The sequence below is a fragment of the Rhinoraja longicauda genome, chromosome 3 (genome assembly GCF_053455715.1).
Source record: "Rhinoraja longicauda isolate Sanriku21f chromosome 3, sRhiLon1.1, whole genome shotgun sequence".
In the NCBI taxonomy this organism is placed as follows: domain Eukaryota; kingdom Metazoa; phylum Chordata; class Chondrichthyes; order Rajiformes; family Arhynchobatidae; genus Rhinoraja; species Rhinoraja longicauda.
In genome coordinates this window covers 56745974-56766190 of record NC_135955.1, presented here as the reverse complement: position 1 = coordinate 56766190, position 20217 = coordinate 56745974, and the positions used below count along the sequence as shown (strand labels likewise).

Genomic DNA, 20217 nt, shown 5'->3' with positions numbered 1-20217 from the left:
ATCCTAATAAAGTATTCCACCCTATTATGGTCACTGTTGCACAAGGGGCTTTGCACAACAAGATCGCTAACTAATCCTTCCTCATTACATAATACCCAGTCTAGGATGGCCTGTCCTCTAGTCGGTTCTTCCACAAATTGGTTTAAAAAACCATCCCATATACATTTCAGGACCAGTGGGGTACCTGGAGTATCACAAGTCATTCACTCATTCATGCCAAGCCAGCTTGGACGTGCAGTTGATACAAGACCACTTTCTGCCCCAGAAGGACACTATGTTTTTAATAGGTTTCATCAAAAAATGCTGGGGGTCATAGTTAACTTGCATTCAGCTTCTCGCATAGCACAGCTGCATTCATGATTTAGGAAGTGCTGATGATTGAGCACTATATTAAGTTCTTTGAAGTGTGAAAATGAGAATTTGAGCATGTACACAGTGATGGGTTGCTATTACTTTCTGCCAGGTTATATTATCAGATATATCAGACAAATAGTGGAAAACCCAGATGTACCAACCTGGTTGACAGAAACAGGCAAAGTTTAATAATTTAGGTGGAAAGCAAATTCATATTTACAATTAATGAATTGATATGTTATCCTATAAATGCAAGGAGACATAATAATAATAATAAGCATTTATTTTATATAGCGCTTTACCAGGTGCTCAAAGCGCTTTACAAAAACAGTCATAACATAAAAACAGACAAACTATCCTGTGGTGCACAGATTTTTTTACACAGGAGAGGCTGATCAATCAGTACACTATAATGTTTCCTCATCATTTACAAATAAATGTACACCAAGAAAAAGTAATGCCTGACTTCTTTCTGAAGACCATGAACACAGAACGTCTTCCCACTGAATTTCAATTTGCTGACGTCAGACCTGGAAAAGAGAAAAAAAATTATGGGAAAAATTATAGCATAAAGTAAGAACACAATACAAGTGATCAAAACACATTAGTCCCATGCACATGAAAAAAGTGGAAATCAAAAACTGAAGGCTGGTAATGTAAATCAAAAGCAGAAAATGCATCCTTTCATCAGTTTTAAAGGAAGATAATTGCCTTGAAAGATGAACACTATTTTCGCTCCACTGATGCTGTCGAGCCTACTATTCCCAAAAGTGTTAATAATAGGTGTACAATATACCAAAGAATATCATGCTTGACTCAGACTGGACAATGCATTTGCCTCTCCCCACATCGCCATGGGCTGTGTAGCTCCCAACATCCCAGAGGGGCATCCTGATCTGCTGTCCCCAGAGAATTCTAAGCGATTGTTTAGGCTGTCAAGCAACATATTTTACTAAATGTTTCAAATAATCCAAGCCATTTAAAAACAATTGAAATGCAATTAAAAAAGAATATATTTTTTAATGGTTTACCAATGTACATGAATTTAAAACATTAATATTAATAAGCTTCACTTAGCTATTCAATGAAGGTCAGAACCACATTTGAATGAATGGTGCCAGACCAGATGGCTGGTGTAAAGCCGGTGGCCAAATACAATATAGTGGGCCTTTCATGTCAGTATGAACAGGAACTGATGTTGGGTTCAGTGCTGAATCTAGCGGTGGAGCAAGGTGTGAGATGCACATACCATATTTTCACACTGCAGAGTCCAAAATGTATTGACACATGTTATTTAGTTTATTTATACCTGACGGTAATTTCAATTATTACATTGTGACAGAATTTGGTTATCTAACAGAAGTCGAGTTTTGAAATTTAACTCGGGTCTTGAACTTTTCATTAATTGAGTGACAGAAGTTTTTTGGGAAAAGATATCCAGATTTCCACTGACCTTTCTATGAAGCTTTTCTGACAATAACCTTGAACAGCTTATTTCTAATTTTGGGGTTATGTCCCATTGTTCTAAACTTATTCACCAGAGAAAATTACTTCTCAGCTGTATGAAACACTTTATTCATCTTAAACTGTACCACCACTTTGTAATTTTCAAGGGATAATAAATCTATTCACTCATATAACTCTTCCTGTATATCCAATCAAAAATAATAATGGGCATAAAGTGCATGTTATTCTTTGGAAAAATAGTAATCTTTGGCCACATTAAATTTCCACCCAGTTAAGACCCTTTCATGATTTCAATTGACAATAAGAATAAAAGGGAGGCCATTTAAAACTGAGATGAGAAAAAACTTTTTCACCCAGAGTTAAGAATTTGTGGAATTCTCTGCCACAGAAGGCAGTAGAGGCCAATTCACTGGATGAATTTAAAAGAGATTTAGATAGTGCTCTTGGGGCTAGCGGAATCAAGGGGTATGGGGAGAAACCAGGCACGGGTTACTGATTGTGGATGATCAGCCATGATCACAATGAATGGCAGTGCTGGCTCAAAGGGTCAAATGGCCTCCTCCTGCACCTATTTTCTACGTAGAAGTGTCAATAATTAACTAAATTATATCAAAGTAGGCTGTGGTGGTTTAATTGTGGCCTATACAATTTTCTGGTCTTTACCTTGGTACATTTCCGAATCATCTATTTATCTATATTTTCTATAGATTACAATAGCAACAATGGGCAGATGGGCATTTAAAATGGAGCAGCATGCTTAACCATTCTTTACTCACCCTTATCCAATGAGCAGCAATTTTAAATTTCAGGTTGCATTAAACTAACTTCAACTCACCTAAAAATCCATTTTGATTAAAATCCAAAATTACATGTTATTGTTACCCAAGGCATGGATAATAACTGCAGACAAGGCAGGAGGGCGACCAAAGCAAGATTTTTCCATTACTTAGTGAGACAAGACAAGCAAAAGTGGTCCTCCTGTTCCCCTCACTACCATAGGTTTCCTGATAAATATTCTGACCAAAATTCCTTATCCATCGAGGATTCCCCTGCATCGCAGCAGCGTTGCACCAATACCCCACTCAATTTCAAAAGCTAGAAGCCACTTCCTTCCCTCTAATCCAACCACAGCTCAGTCCGTCATAGGCATCATCAAGAGCATCCACATGAGGCACTGCCTCAAAAAGACAGTATCTATCATTATGGATCCTCACCATCCGGGCCCTGCCCGCTTCTCGGCACTACCATCGGGCAGGAGGTGCAGAAGCCTGAGATCCCATACCACCAGTTACAGAAATATACTTTCTTACAACTCTCAGGTACTTGAACTGACCTGCACATCCCTAACCCTACCTCAGCAATAGAACCACCTCTTGCACTGCCAAGAACTTGTTGTCTAAAGTGTTTTGGATGGCAGTTTCTGAGGTTTATTTTCCTCATCACATTAACAATTTTTTTTCACGTAGTCATTTTTGGTATCTGGTATAACTTGTCTGGAAATTATGCGTAATTATATATTGAAGGGATTTGAGTGGTATCATATCCACATGGCAGTTTCTGAGGTTTATTTTCCTCATCACATTAAGAGGTGATTTTATTGGCAAATGTTGTCTGAGTCTATGCTCCTGTGATGCTGCTGCGAGATTTTCATTGTACCTGTACCTGTTCCACAAGGCAACAATCCTGACATTGGCAGATTCTAAAATCAATGAGGATCAACCTTGGACATCAGCACACTGTCATTAGTGTCTAGAGTGAGATTCAGTAACAGTGCAAATAACTCAATGCATCGAAACAAAAACAAGAAAATAATTTTGTGGCAAAAAGTCAATCGAGATTATTCTAGATGGCCCAATCAGAGGAAAACCACCTGGACAACCTGTATTGCTACATCAGAAGAAAACCAGATGGACAACCTGTGTTGCTGCATCTTTCAATTATAAAGAGTGCAAGAGCAACACCTGTATAACAAAGAGACTTGCATTTGAATACCATTTTTTAAATATCCTGACATAATTACATCAGTGAAATATTGTTGAAGTGTACTTGTATTTAATATTACTATAAGGTGATGTGAAAAAAAACATTTGGCAATAAAATCACTACTCATCGTGATGATGAAAATAAATCCCAGAAACTATCATGTAGATATGATACCATTCAAAATCCTTCGATATATAAAAACCATGGTTTCATAACCAGTTATATCATAAAAAAGCCATAAATATTACTTACGGTATAAAATGACCAGTTACACAAGGATAATTTTAGTGCATCTTATCAGTACCAAATGCAACATATTGTCATAGTCAAGTGAGATATATACAGATAAAGTTTTGCTGATATAAAAATGGATATCGACCCTGCTGAGGTAGGGTTAGGGTTGTGCGAGCAAGTACTGTTTACCATTTTATGAGGTGGATCCGTTTAGTCCCTTGGAACACGACAAAACCTGTGGCAGTGAACCCTATGAAAGCTGTTGCCCCTGAGGAATCCTGAAAGATAAAAGACAAATAGTTACAATTCCTTCAAGAGATTATCTAAAAAGGCCACAAACTGTTCTCAGAATGATATTCTATCTGCTGTTTCAAAGGCAGGGTTGAAAAGCATAGATGATTTGGTCAAATTTCCCCTCACTGAATTTGTAGTCAGAGGATTAATTTGATTACATCAGTAGCATAAATCTGTGCTTATTCTATTAGCAGAATAAACTCTTTGTAAAGTCATTGGTAAGGTTTTAACAAACTTGCTGCCAGCCCTAAAATAATTTTACAATAAACTAATAAATACAAAATCATTATCATTCTATTTTACACTACGACATTTAGATGTTGTATGTTCTTATATCTTCCTGTGATTTATAATTATCTTAATTCAATTTTTGACATGCAGTATTGAATCAAAATATAAATTGAAACTGTGCAACTTTGCACATCTCTGATTACCATATTATCAAATCTGGAAAATGTGGAATAAAGATAAAAGATATAATGCAACGATACAAGAAATACTCTTTTCTTCCTATGTCATTAGATATCAAATTCCAAATTACTGACTCTATCTACACTGTCTGGCAATTTCAGCTTTTAATTTATGCTTTATCAACTAAACTAAACTTGCAACATTCATACCAAAACTGTAAATAACCATAATGAATGGCTGAATATATTTTCCTCTTTAAAAAGAGGTAAGGGCTGACCTAAAAAAAGTTTTAGAAACTATAAAAGAGGTTCAACAAGTTACACTGAGAAATGATCAGCTGCGTCATGCTGAACTTTAGGTATGATCCTTAGAGAAACGCTTAAAATTCTCCTAGGATAGTTATTGGTCTGTTAATTCAAAGGTACAGCTAATCCATTCTTGCTGCATTGAACCTGCTGATGAATTTGCACATCTCACCTCCCACTCTACCCTGTACTCATTACTAAGTCATGGTCACGGAGAGTCGAATGGGGGGCTGTGGCGGTGTTCCATAATGTATGAAGTAGAGGGCCTGATACATTTATATCTGGTCCATCAGCTTTAGGCCCCTTTCAAGTGAAGCGTATCAGAAACCTTCACAAAAATTAAAGAAAGCTTTTTTAAAAAACTTTATTTTAATTAATATCAATGTTTGTAATTAATTCACATAAGTTGAAGATGATTTCAATGTATTTTTCTTTCTTTATTATTTTTCCAATTGTTTGTAAATGTCTGATTATCAGATAATTCCCAACCTTCTGCATTCTGTGGGTGAATGTTTAGATTCAACCACCTGTTACCTTGTCATCCTGCCTTCTGGACAACTGTTGCAGCACAGATGGAAGGATGTTGGATGTGGTGCAACCACAGAAACCTGCACAGCTCTGGATATCCTGCAAAAAGCCAGTTTGAGGCTCTGACCAACTGCACCACAATCCAGCAGAATGTTATGACTTCTGGCGAAGTCCAAAACTAAGGACTATAAACATAATAGAGTCAATAATAAAGTACACGATTTTGCTTCCCATTATGTATTTCAGATGAATAGTATAAATGTTTTTCAAAGTAAATTGGAGAAGCACATGTGGGAGAGAGGAATACAAATGATTTCAGAGTAGATTAAATTTGGTAGGAAGAAATATGAATGAGTTGTGTGGGGCGTAGACACCAACACAGTTCAATTGGCTGAATTGTTTTTTGAATAGTACATTCAATGTAGCTCTATATGACCTAAATGGCCAAGTAAGATGACGACTTTCTTTAAATTTATCTACAGACAACGCAGCAATTTGAAAATTACTCTGTTTTAGATTTCCTCTGATATTCAGCTTACTCCTCCCTAAAATTCTAGCTTCTCGCATACTGAGTTAATTTTCTGCCTATGGGGTTAAAAGGTTATTTGATTTTCAGCAGCAGCATCCTAATTGCTAACTATTTACTGATGGTGATGTGGTTGATTTTTAACTCTCACTGGAGTAAATATTTCTCCACCATAACCAAATGAACCATTGAGGCAACTCGAACAATTTCCACGATATTTTGTAATTGTGGTTTTCTATCTTCACAATAGAAAGTACAAGAATCATATTTGAAACCACTTGAAACAAATAGTTTACAGAGTGTGGAACTTGATATTAGTAAATAAAATGTACAAGGGAATTTTGTGAGGATAGAAACTGATAAGCCCTTGGATCAGATCTCAAAGAGGGGGCTTTGGAGATCATCATGTTTTGAACTGCCATATTTCTTATGTTACAGAATGGTCAATGTGGATTGAAAAATTACAAATGTAAGAGAAATGTTCAAGAAAGGAGAGTGAGAAAACAGGCAAATGTTAGAACATTTATTAGGATTCTTGCATCCGGCCAATTATAACATAATAAGAAAATAATGATAATAGTTTAGTGAAAGAAACAATTTGTCAAATCCTTGAGAGATTGCTGAAGTTGTAACTAGTTATGTAAATAGTATATTTGTTCTTATACAAGGCATTTAATAATGTGACACCACAATATTGTTATGCAAGATTCAAGTGTATTGGATTGGAGGTAATACATTAGCAAGAACCACAAGGACATGTGTTTCCTCCCATATCCCAAAGACATGCAGGTTTGTAGGTTAATTGGCCTTGTAAAATTTCTCCCAGTGTGTAAGTAGATGAGAAAATGGGATAACGTAAAGCTAGTGTGAATGAGTGTTCAATGGTCAGCATGGACTGGGTGGGCCAAAGTGCCTTGTTTCTATGCTGTGTCTCTAAACTAAACAAAAAATGTTTATCAATTTGCAGGAAACAAATTCCGTGCCTTTGTCTGAGGTTTCAGTTCAGTTTCAGTTTTGTTTATTGTCACATGTACCAAGGTACAGTGAAAAGTTTTTTATCACGTGTTAACCAGTCAGCAGAAAGACAATACATGATCACAATCGATCCATTTACAGTGTATAGATACATGGAAAAGGTCACTCAAACCTAAGTCAATGGGATTGATGGCAGTAAGGCTAAAAAACCTAGCGTAGGTTCACTACGTTAATTCCCGGAATGGCGGGATTGTCGTATGTTGAAAGACTGGAGCGACTGGGATACACTGGAATTTAGAAGGATGAGAGGGGATCTTATTGAAACATACAAGATTTTTAAAGGTGTGGACATGCTAGAGGCAGGAAACATGTTCACAATGTTGGGGGAGTGCAGAACCAGGGGGCACAGTTTAAGAATAAGGGGTAGGCCATTTAGAACAAAGATGAGGAAAAACTTTTTCACTCAGAGAGTTGTAAATCTGTGGAATTCTCTGCCTCAAAAGGCAATGGAGGCCAATTCTCTGGATCTAACTCTTTCAAGAGAGAGTTAGATAGAGCTCTTAATGATAGCAGAGTCAGGAGGTATGGGGAGAGGGCAGGAACGGGGTACTGATTGTGGATCAGCCATGATCACATTGAATGTCAGTGCTGGCTCGAAGGGCCGAATGGCCTACTCTTGCACCTATTGTCTATTGAATGAAGAATTATTCAAATATTCAGGGATTAATGAAGTACGCAGGTCTAGGTTCTACGATCTAGATAGGGGTGAACTGGATATGCCAGTTAAGGGCCTGTCCCACTTAGGCAATTTTTTAGGTGACTGCCGACGACTGTCAAAGTCGTAGCAGATCGGCAACATTTTCTTTTACCCTACAACAATGACCACGACATTGCCGAGTCAGGTCGAGATTACACCGTCTTCGGAAACATCGCAAAATTTCCACGCTTATCAATGCTTCGGCGTCTTAATTTTCGCTAAAATCACTGTTCAGGAAGATGGCGGCGCTGCCCTAGCAGCTGCGGCTTACCTGCAGTCCATTTGTCTTTGTGTTTTTGTTGTTTTTGTTGTCTTAATTGTAGTTGTGATGTGGTGTTTTTGTGTTTGTGTACTATGTGTGTATGTGGGGGGGAGGGGGGGAACTGTAACATTGTAAATATGTGTCCCTTCCGAACGGAGACCCGACCTTTGTGTTCTGGGCCGTGTCTCCATTCCTGCTGCGGCCTACCATCGGCCCAACTCCTGGAGCTGGCGGCCTCCAGGGCTCTGGTTCGCAGAGCCCGCGGACCAGACTCACCATCAGCGGAGCCGGCCGTTCTCGGAGGCTGCGGGAGCGGCTGCGACTCGCCTTAGGCTCGGGCCGCGTGGATGCCGACATCGGGAGCTCCGGCAGCGGCAGCGTGTTCGCCCGCCCCGGATCGCGGGGCTTGGGTCGGCCCGCCGCGGATATTTCACCGTCCGGCGCGGCCTGAAATAGGCCACGGAATTTTCTCTGCTCGGCGGGGGCTTCAATGTCGGGAGCCCCGACCGCCCCGACTTACAGCGGGGCTTGGGTCGGCCCGTTGCGGACATTTCACCGTCCGGCGCAGCCTGGAACATGGCAACGACAACAGCCTGACCGCAGGAGAAGAAGGCAGGGGAAGAGAAAAAGACATTCTGGCCTTCCATCACAGTGAGGAGGGGACTGGAGGAGACTCACTGTGATGGATGTTTCTTTTTGGGGGGTTTTGTGTTGGTTGGGGTTGTGTAATTTGCTTATTTTATTGCTCTTATTGTTGGACTGTGGGTGACGAAATTTCGTCCAAAAAACTTGTTTTTTGGATGACAAATAAAGATATCTTGAATCTTGAATCTTGAATTACTTGAGAGTTTTGAAATATAACATCTTGCCCAGGTTACTTGAAAACCAAGCTTCACGGTAACAAGGCATAAACTGGATTGACTTCCAGTTTCCTAATAGCAGTATTAAAAAAAAAAATTTTTAAAGTGGTTAAATGGATTTTTGTGCGAAGTGTGGGCATTCTTTGAAAATGTACGGGATCTGGTTTCTGCGTTGCATATCTGGGTTGGAAGCCTACTTTAAATGTAATCGCTGATGGCCATAAACATCGCAAAAATTCCCACACTTACCTGACCGTCAAACTGTCGCCTCCAATCTACCTGTCAAATGTCCTGACGGTAAATAAATTGGTTAAACACAAGTATTTTATGGTATCTTCAAATGACTTTACTTAATTTTATATCACGTGCTTCTAAATGCATCTAAGAGAACCTAGCAAACCTGGGGACAGCATGCGACAGCGCCCGCAATAAGCAGCGATACCTGGCGACAAGCCAGCTGTCGCCGAGAAATTTCATACCGGTTGATTTCTCAGCGACATGCCGAGATCCACTACGATTCTTTGAAGACTCCTCATGATCATGTCCGCGACACCCCGGCGAACTGTCGGCGACAAACTAGTCACCGGCAGTCGCCTTAAAATCGCCTTAGTGGGACAGCCCCTTGCGCCTCTTCCTAAAAATGCAGGGAAGTTAATGGGAAAAATGACCAGAACTTGTATATACTGCAAAGCTGATGCATATTTAATAAAATGCGCAACCTCAAGTTTAAAGAATAACTTACAGAGTTCTGGAAACATTGGCTGGGAATTTCCTCGGAGCTGCTCCCTCTCCGCCGCACTTCTGGAGAAGTTACGGCGGCCTGTTTGCACGAAAACACTGGCTGGGTTCAGGAGCAAAGGGAAAACGAGTTATGGAAGGGAGAATTACATTAGGTTTTAGATCGTACTGTCTTTGATGATTCTAAGTGAACAGGTTAGTTACTAATTAAACATCTTTAGTTACTTTTTCTGGAATTTATCTCACATTAGGGCGAATGGATTTAGAGATGAAAAATGTATTACAAAATATCATGAAGATGATTTAGGTTAAGTTTAGTAATCCTTAGGATCGGCTCAGAAATATTTCATGAAAATGGTACAATGATAGAAAAATAACAGCAGTGAGTGTGATTTAATGAAAAAAAAATCTAGACAAACCAAAAATTTGATTATTTAGAATTAGTTGTCAATCCAAAATGCTCAGAGTATTGAAATGTCTGATGAAGTCTTCATAATTGCCTTGTCTTCAACAAGAGACATATTATTGTACTCAGTTTGTCACGAAAACATAAGTAGTTTGAATCTCTTTTGAGACACAGCTAATAATAGGTTCATTTCACCACACGCGCGCTAATAAAATGGATTTCAGATCTACCGTTACCTACATTTTGCAAACCTTCCAGAATCCCAGGAGCCCACTCACACAGCCCATCAAATCAAGAAAGGGGCCTTTAGGAGTATGATATTGGCACTGGGAGTGGAGGACATGCCCAAGCCTAATTAGTGAGTCAAGACTTAGAAACATAGAAACATAGAAAATAGGTGCAGGAGTAGGCCATTCGGCCCTTCGAGCCTGCACCGCCATTCAATATGATCATGGCTGATCATTCAGCTCAGTAGCCTGTACCTGCCTTCTCTCCATACCCCCTGATCCCTTTAGCAAAAAGGGCCACATCTAACTCCCTCTTAAATATAGCCAATGAACTGGCCTCAACTACCTTCTGTGGCAGAGAATTCCACAGACTCACCACTCTCTGTGTGAAGAAATGTTTTCTCATCTCGGTCTTAAAAGACTTCCCCCTTATCCTTAAGCTGTGACCCCTGGTTCTGGACTCCCCCAACATCGGGAACAATCTTCCCGCATCTAGCCTCTCCAACCCCTTAAGAATTTTATATGTTTCTATAAGATCCCCCCTCAGTCTTCTAAATTCCAGCGAGTACAAGCCCAGTCTATCTAGTCTTTCCTCATATGTAAGTCCCGCCATCCCAGGGATCAATCTGGTGAACCTTCTCTGTACTCCCTCTAAGGCAAGAACGTCTTTCCTCAGGTTAGGAGACCAAAACTGCACACAATACTCCAGGTGCGGTCTCACCAAGGCCCTGTACAACTGCAGCAGAACCTCCCTGCTCCTAAACTCAAATCCTCTTGCTATGAATGCCAACATACCATTCGCTTTCTTCACTGCCTGCTGCACCTGCATGCTTGCTTTCAATGACTGGTGCACCATGACACCCAGGTCACGTTGCATCTCCCCTTCTCCCAATCGGTCACCATTCAGGTAATACTCTGCTTTCCTGTTCTTGCCGCCAAAGTGGATAACCTCACATTTATCCACATTATATTGCATCTGCCATGCATTTGCCCACTCGCCTAATCTATCCAAGTCACTCTGCAGCCTCCTAGCATCCTCCTCGCAGCTAACACTGCCACCCAGCTTCGTGTCATCCGCAAACATAGAGATGTTGCATTCAATTCCCTCGTCCAAATAATTAATATCAAGTCAAGTCAAGTCAAGTCAAATTTATTTGTCACATATACATACTCGATGTGCAGTGAAATGAAAGTGGCAATGCCTGCGGGTTGTGCACAAAAAGAATTACAGCATATAAATAAAGTTAATAAGTTACTAAACATAGCACAAAAAGTGTCGACAAAAATTTAGTCTCTGGGGTTATAAAAATTGACAGTCCTGATGGCCTGTGGGAAGAAGCTCCGTCTCATCCTCTCCGTTTTCACAGCGTGACAGCGGAGACGTTTGCCTGATCGTAGCATCTGGAACAGTCCGTTACTGGGGTGGCAGGGGTCCCTCATGATCTTGCTTGCTCTGGATCTGCACCTCCTGATGTATAGGTCCTGCAGGGGGACGAGTGTAGTTCCCATGGTGCGTTCTGCCGAACGCACTACTCTCTGCAGGGCCATCCTGTCCTGGGCAGAGCTGTTCCCAAACCAGACTGTAATGTTGCCGGACAGGATGCTCTCTTCTTCCAGAGTAGAAGCAATGAAGGATCCTCAGCGACACTCTGAATTTCCTCAGTTGTCTAAGGTGGTAAAGGCGCTGCTTAGCCTTACCCACCAGTGCGGCAATGTGCGTTGCCCACGTCAGATCCTCTGCGATGCGGACTCCCAAGTATTTGAAACTGCTCACCCTATCCACAATAGACCCATTTATCTCGAGTGGCGTGTACGTCCTTGGATGTTTAGCCCTTCTGAAGTCCACAATCAGCTCCTTTGTTTTAGTGACATTCAAGAGGAGGCTATTGTCCTGACACCAGAGTGCCAGATCAGCCACCTCCTCCCGGTAGGCCTTCTCATCGTTGTTGGAGATCCGGCCCACCACCACAGTGTCATCAGCAAACTTGATGATGGAGTTTGAGCTGAACCTGGCCCCACAGTCATGTGTGTACAGGGAGTACAGTAGGGGGCTAAGGACGCAGCCCTGGGGGGATCCTATGTTCAGGGTGAGGGAGCTAGATGTGTGTTCCCCCATCCTGACCACTTGGGGCCTGGCAGTGAGAAAGTCCAGGACCCAGGCACACAGAGGGGTGCTAAGCCCCAGTTCCAGCAGCTTCTCAACCAGTCTGCTGGGGACTATTGTGTTGAATGCTGAACTAAAGTCAATGAACAGCATCCTCACATAGCCCCCCTGGCTGTCCAGATGAGAGAGAGCGGTGTGTAGAACCTGGGAGACCGCATCATCCGTGGACCTGTTCGGACGGTATGCGAACTGTAGTGGGTCCATGTTGCGAGGAAGGAGGGCGCAGATGTGCTTCTTAACTAGCCTCTCAAAGCATTTCATGACAACCGAGGTGAGGGCCACCGGTTGGTAGTCATTTAAACACGCTGGAGAGGCATTCTTTGGCACCGGTACAATGATGGATCTTTTGAAGCATGCAGGGACCACGGACTTTGCCAAGGAGTGGTTGAATATTGTGGTGAGCACTGGAGCAAGCTGAGTAGCACAAGACTTTAGTACTCGCCCAGATATACCATCTGGGCCTCCAGCTTTCCTCGTGTTCACACGCGTCAGAGCCCACCTCACCTCATGCTCGGACACCGAGAATGTGTGCACATCCCCGGCGGTGGATCCCCCTCCAGCCTCGCTAGCCAGTGCCCCTTCGGTGCTGTTTTTAGACGGCGAGCTGGTGGTGTTACCCGTCTCAAACCGTGCGTAAAAAGAGTTCAGGTCATCAGCTAAGGAGGAGCCGGCACTTCCGGTTGAGGGGGTGCTGGAGCTGTAGCTAGTTATAGTCCGTAGCCCCTGCCAAAGGCGCCTGGTGTCCTGCTGCTCCATCTGTGACTCCATCTTGTCCCGGTACCTCTTTTTTGCATCCTTCACTGCCCTTCGCAGTCGGTAGGACTCTCCCTTGTAGTCGTCCATGTTGCCGGATGCCAGGCCGGAGTTGTAAGCAGCGGTGCGAGCATTCAAGGCCACGCGAATAGACCTGTCCACCCAGGGTTTTTGGTTAGGGAAGATACTGACCCTTATGGGGATGATGGTATCGGCTATTGTGGCAATGAAGTCCGTAACCACTTCCGCAAACTCATTTACGTCTCTGGAACTTGCTTGGAACATGTTCCAGTCGACTTCGCTCAGTGCATCCTGCAGCATGGCCTCTGAATGGTCAGCCCACCGCTTTACGTCCCTCGTCACTGTCGCTTCCCGTACTATCCGTTGTTTGTACTCCGGCAGCAGGAAAATGGCAGCGTGGTCAGATTTCCCAAAAGGAGGGAGAGAAACGGCCTTGTAGCCTTTCCTGAACGGCGTGTAGCAGTGGTCCAAAGTTCTTTCCCCCCTGGTGACATACGTGATGTGTTGGTAGAAGTTGGGCATGACCTTTTTGAGATTTCCCCTATTCAAGTCTCCAGCCACCGGCACAGCCGCATCAGGGTTCTTGTTTTGGTGTTGACACAACACATCGTGTAGGGTGGACAGTGCCACGTCGGTGTCCGCATGCGGTGGGATATAGACGGCTGTGATGATCACCGAGCTGAACTCCCGGGGTAGGTAGAATGGTCGGCATAAGATAGTTAGATGTTCCAGGTCCGGCGAGCAGGAACGAGAATATTTGATGATCTCTAATATTCCCAGGATTACACCAGTTATTATTGGTCAAGAAGCAGACTCCTCCGCCCTTGGATTTCCCGGATTCTTCCGTTCTGTCCGCCCGGAAAACAGTGAAGGACTCGGATGGGCAGATCACCTGGTCAGGCACCAGCGGGGTCAGCCATGTTTCGGTCAGACAAAGGATGTTACAGTTCTTTATGTCCCTCTGGAATCTGGTCCTTGCCCTCAGGTCATCCAGCTTGTTCGCCAGGGACTGGACGTTGGCCAGAAGTATGCTGGGCAGAGGTGGACGCAAGGCTTGGGTTCTCAGCCTGTTCCGAATCCCCCCTCGCTTCCCTCGGTGTTTTTTCCGACTTTCCCACTGACCTGCGCTCCCACTGCTGCTGCCGCGGTGCGCTCCTTTGATGATCTCTATTGGTATATCGGTGAGTAGATTTCTGTTTAATAGTGCTCCTGTAGCGCTCGAGTTTAATTTTACGAGCATTTCCCGGTCGTACATTGGTTAATGCTAAGTGCTAGCACACGCTAGAGCACTTAGGGATAATTTTAAAGTAAACATACCAGTTTAAAACGCACAGTTCCCGCAGAGCTACCACGACGGCGACTGGACTGGACCGCGCCATCGACCATACACTGTAAATAACTGGGGTCCCAGCACTGAGCCTTGCCTTGCGGTACCCCACTAGTCACTGCCTGCCATTCCGAAAAGGACCCGTTTATTCCTACTCTTTGCTTCCTGTCCGCCAACCAATTTTCTATCCACCTCAACACTGAACCCTCAATACCGTGTGCTTTAAGTTTGTACACCAATCTCCTATGTGGGACCTTGTCGAAGGCCTTCTGAAAGTCCAGATATAACACATCGACTGGTTCTCCCTTATCCACTCTACTAGTTACATCCTCGAAAAATTCTATAAGAGGCTTCCTGCTCTGCATTTAGTAACTCCTACATTCTTTTGTTTATGTTCTCATTCTCTCTCTCTTCCCATTCACTTATTGACCAGGTAATCCTGTTTACATTATATTCACATGGTCACCTTGGCTACACCCAACATAACTCCATGGTTAACCTGGTGACATGGTCCCTATCCTACTCACCCTCCCTGCAGCTTAACAAGCTTCTTTTCTCTTTCCCAGTTTTGACGAAAGGTCATCAACTTGAATTTTTTACTCTATTCCTGCCCCAAAGTTCTTGTATGATCTGAGTATTTCCACCATTTTCTGTTTTTATTTTTGATTTTCAGCAAATGCAGTTTTACTTCATTCCCAATTTTTTCTCTAACACTTTTTATCAACTAGAATAAGAACTGGAATGAGCCACGCAAATTATTTTTAAAATATATATATTTATTTTCAGATGTGGCATCACTGGCAAGACTGGTATTTATTGCCCATCCCCAATTGCACTTGAGAAGGTGAGGGGTAAGTCAAGTTATTGAACAACTGCAGTCCTTTTGCTGAAGGTACTCCCCAGTTCTATAAAGTAGGGATTGCAGAACTTAGATCCAACAATGAAGGAACAGCGATATTATTTCCATGTCAGTAATGTGTGCAGCATTAATGGGGGCATACAAGTTCTCATATATCTATTCCCCCAGACCTTCTTTGTGGTGGAGGTAGTGTGCTAAGATGTTCTACTGGAGTAACCTAGGTGAGTAAATGTAGTACAATTTGTGTATGGTCACACTTTAGGTACTGTGCACCAATGGTGGAAGTAATGAGTAGTCGTAGAGTCAAAGTCATACAGCTCTGAATCAGGCTCTTTGGCCCAACTCATCTGTGATGACTAGGTTTTATAACTGAGATACTCCCAGGTTTGCATTAGGCCCATATCACTTTACACCTTTCCTATCCACGTATCTATGTAAATGTCTTTTAAATGTTGCCATTGTACCAGCCCCTACAGCTTCTTCTGACAGTTCGTTCCATATATACAACAGCCTCTGTGCGAAGAAATTGCCTCTGTTCTCATTTAAATCTTTCCCCTCTTACCATAAACCTGTACCCTCTAGTCTGGACACCTCTACTCTGGGAAAAAGATTATGACCATTCGTCTTATATACACCTCTTATCATTTTGTGCATCTCTATAAAATCACCCCTCAGCCTCCTACGCTCCAGGGAAAAAAGTTCCAGCTTGTCCAGCCCCTCCTTATAATTCAAACGTCAAAATCTTTTCTGCATCCTTTCCAGCTTAATGAAACCTTCCTACAGCTAGATGACCAGAACTGCACATAAAACTCCAAATGTGGCCTCACCAACATCTTGTTCAGCTGTAGTATGATGTCCTAATTCCTGTACTTAATACCCTTTAAGATGAAGGCAAGTGTGCCAAATGCCTTCTTTACCACCCTATTTATGTGTGATGCACTTTCAGGGAAATACATAATTGTACCACTAAATCTCTCTGCTGCACAACACTCACAAGGGCCTTACCATTTGCTATGCAAGTCCTGCCCTGGTTTAAATTACCAAAACTCAATACCATTATCTGAATTAAACTCTATCTGGCATTCCTCAGCCCACAGGCCCAGTTGATCCAGAATCAATTTGTAAACTTCAATAGCCTTCCTCACTGTCCATTATACCACTAATTTTAGTCACCCAAACTGTTAATATAGATGACAAACAATAAGTGGATCCAATGCAGATTCCTGAGGCACACCACTGGTCACAGGCTTCCAATCAGGAAAACAACCCTCCACCATCACCCTCTGACTGCTACCACCAAGCCAATTTTGAATCCAGTCAGCTAGCTCACCCTGAATCTCATGCAAACTAATCTTCTGGACCAGCTTACTATGCATGAAAATTTATGATCAATGCTTTTTTAATTATTGTATGTGTCAGTTGAGCAAACCACCTCTATAAAGTTAAACGTTATAATTATGTTTTTCAACCATGCGACATGTATTTTTATTATAAGCGCATACCAGCATCTTTATGTCTACAAAAAAACTCTGTTTAGGATGGCAGATGGTAATTACATTTATAGGTTAATAATGGTAGTGTAAATCCTTGTTGATGGTAACAAAGTGTTATTATTAGAGAAAGCCAAGCTGAGGTAAGATATCTATTGCACATCTGAAAAATGCCTAAAAGACACAATAAAATGAAGATAGGATTATTTATAAGGATGATTGTTTCCCAATGCTGCTCTGCATAGTGGCAGAAGAAATAAATAAATTGATTTTGAAAAACAGTAACAATAGAACAAGATGGCATTAAATAGAAAATCAATTGGTTCATATAAAATAGAACACTGTGAAAGGGTGCTGCACCAATGCAGAAGTGGTTTGGGCCCAATGGGTCCACTTGGTTTAGTCACATATAAAGAGGTCAGTGAATGCCATACTGATCACCACTGAAGTATACATAATAAGCAGATTAAGACACCAATTAATCACTAAATAACTAAAGCTGCTAAACTGGAGTTCAGTGCTCCTTCTCAAAACTACACATAATTGATTATTTGTTCAACAACAGGAAGAACCTTTACCTGAGCTATTTCACAGGATCGTGAACTACTTTGAAGTTAGTTGTTGGATATTTTCTACATGCTGCTTCGACAATTGCACAAGGATTTTTTAATTTCTGTACATATTTTAAATCCTTGAACTCCATGGGTGCAGCATAGGGTTGCAGCAGCTGCTGCTGCTGCGGCCTCACGGCTCCAGGGACTCAGGCTTGATCCTGACTTCTGGTCATCCATTAACTACAAGGTTTCCAGCCAGGTTCTCTATTCTCCTCCAATGTCCCAAAGATGTGCTGGTAGTTTAAGTGACTAATTTGAATTATCTCTGAGTTTCGATAAGTGGCAGAAGAATCAAAGGGGAATTAATCATAGAGTCATAGAGTTATAGAGTGGCACAGTGTGGAAACAGGCCTTTCGGCCCAACTTGCCCACACCGACCAACAATGTCCCAGCTACACTAGTCCCACCTGCCTGCGCTTGGCCCACATCCCTCCAAACCTGTCCCATCCATGCATCTGTCTAACTGTTTCTTAAACGATGAGATAGTCCCAGCCTCAACTCCCTCCTCTGGTTGCTTGTTCTATACACCCACCACCCTTTATGCGAAAAAGTTTCCCCTCGGGTTCCTATTAAATATTTCCCCCTTCACCTTGATCCTATGTCCTCTGGTCCTCGATTCCCCTACTCTGGGCAAGAGACTCTGTGCATCTACCTGATCTATTCCTCTCATGATTTTGTACATTGATGGGAATTGATGGGAATGTGAGAGACAATAAGTGGCAAGACTTCAGGGAAATAGTGATGGAATGGGATGAGAGGGATTGCTCTGGTCAGAACCACTATAGATCCAATATGCTCAAAGAATTTCTCCTGTGTGGTTACCAGTGAATAATATCATGCCACTTTGTCTCGAATACATTTTTTTTGCACAAAACAATTGGTCACTGTTCTTTTAATGAGCATTCCTGATAGAATAAGGCATGACTTGGAAATTAGCCAAGGGCTTTCAGAAAACAATAAGCAACTAGAGCATGAAGAAGGAGAAAACAAAGGTCTTAGAAGAAAACCCTTTTCGTACAAAGTCTTCAGGAAACAATGAACTAGTCTCATAAAAATACACCACCTGCTTCAGACAAATCGTCAAACTTATAGCCACACGTTGATGACTTTTTAGGTGGTTTTCAAAATTGCCACACAATTACGCTGCAGGCTGCAGGTATTTTCCAGATGAGAGGATGTCACAGAGATGCCAGATCAGCTCATTCATTTGGGCAACTCCAATCCCATGAAGATGGTATCCTCTTCTTGTTTATCCTTCTAAAAGATGGTGTACTCACCACTTCATTCTTTAAAAAGACACAAAATGCTGGAATAGCTCAGCGGGTCAGGCAGTATCTCTGGAGAACATGGAGAGGTGGCAATAAAAACGTCACCTATCCATGTTCTCCAGAGATGATGCCTGACCCACTGAGTTACTCCAGCACTTTGTGTCTTTTTTTGTAACTTAGCATGTTCAGCTCCTTGCTTCTACCTCATTCTTTCAACTGGCTTGCTTCCGCCCCATGTGTTACTTAAGGCACCAATGTCAAAGTCAGAGCATTTGAATTTCCGGGCCAAGATATTGAAGCATTGATTAAGTCCCTCACTGTTGCAGTTGTCTGCAAGAATCCTGGTGATCCAGGTGCGAGTAGCAGTTGATTGTAAGTGACTTCTTTTAATGTGGGATAGTTGACGTGCACAAGCTACTACACCAGCAAAATCTTGAATCCAATGGCAAGACAGCTGGAGAACATGTATATGATACATGAACACCCATACACAAATGTACACGTGCATGCAGTGCAAATATACATATGAGTAGGCTCAATCACAGGTGCCCTTGCCCAATGGAGTAAAATCCTGGACTCCCAGTTATGGTGGAATTTATGATCTAACTTTAACTTTCTGAGTTATGGACAATCTACATCAAGCACTTCAAGGAGTGGTATCACCAATACTATCTCTGCAAAATCCACCATCAGGACTTTAGAGATATGCTGTTTGCATTAAATCAAACTGGGGCATGTTAAAAACATACTGCTAGGATTATCAAATGTATATATATATATATATATATATATATATATATATACACATACACAACATATATACAAATAGCAACATGTTATAATAATGATTTAACTATTCTATTGATATCAGGATGATCACAGCAACTTTAATTTGCAGTTATTATGACAAAAGCATATAAAGAACAAGAGAAGTAGATTATGTGGCTCCTCAAGCATGTTCCAACTTTCTGGCTGATTTTTCTTTAAGCTCAATATCAAAAGCATTATTAAAATATGGAATACCATCCTGTGGAGTGAAATAGTCTGACTGGAGACAGAATTATTGAATTATAGTCTTCCAAGATTGGATAGGCTGGGCATGTTTTTTCCTGAAGACAAGGAGACTGAGGAGTGACCTGATATAAGTATGCAAGATTATGAGGGATTCATGTGGTAGGTAGTCAAAATCTTTTTCCCCTGGTAGGAATATCAAAACCAAGCGAGCAGAGGCTTAAAATGAGAGGGAGGAGTTTGAAAAAGGGATCAGAAGGGTGTTTTTTTTATAAACAGAGAGTGGTTGGCATCTGCAACCAGAGGTGCAGGTGGAGTCAGATTCATTCACGACTGTGAAGAGATATTTAGACAAGTAATAGGTAAGGCACAGAAGGATATAG

The 20217-nt window shown here is 41.9% G+C and overlaps 1 protein-coding gene across 2 annotated transcripts in view; it reads right to left on the bottom strand.

Annotated features, from left to right (window-relative positions):
- frmd3 (FERM domain containing 3) overlaps nucleotides 1-20217 on the bottom strand; it is a 150482-nt gene that overhangs the window by 46203 nt on the left and 84062 nt on the right. The window contains exons 8-10 of one of the 2 annotated variants that reach the window (XM_078396200.1): nucleotides 9699-9797; nucleotides 4228-4316; nucleotides 821-884 (exon numbers count right to left, since the gene is read on the bottom strand). In XM_078396200.1, coding sequence (XP_078252326.1) covers nucleotides 821-884; nucleotides 4228-4316; nucleotides 9699-9797 — 252 coding nt within the window. The remainder of the gene's footprint in view (nucleotides 1-820; nucleotides 885-4227; nucleotides 4317-9698; nucleotides 9798-20217) is intronic. The other variant, XM_078396201.1, reaches the window with a different exon arrangement.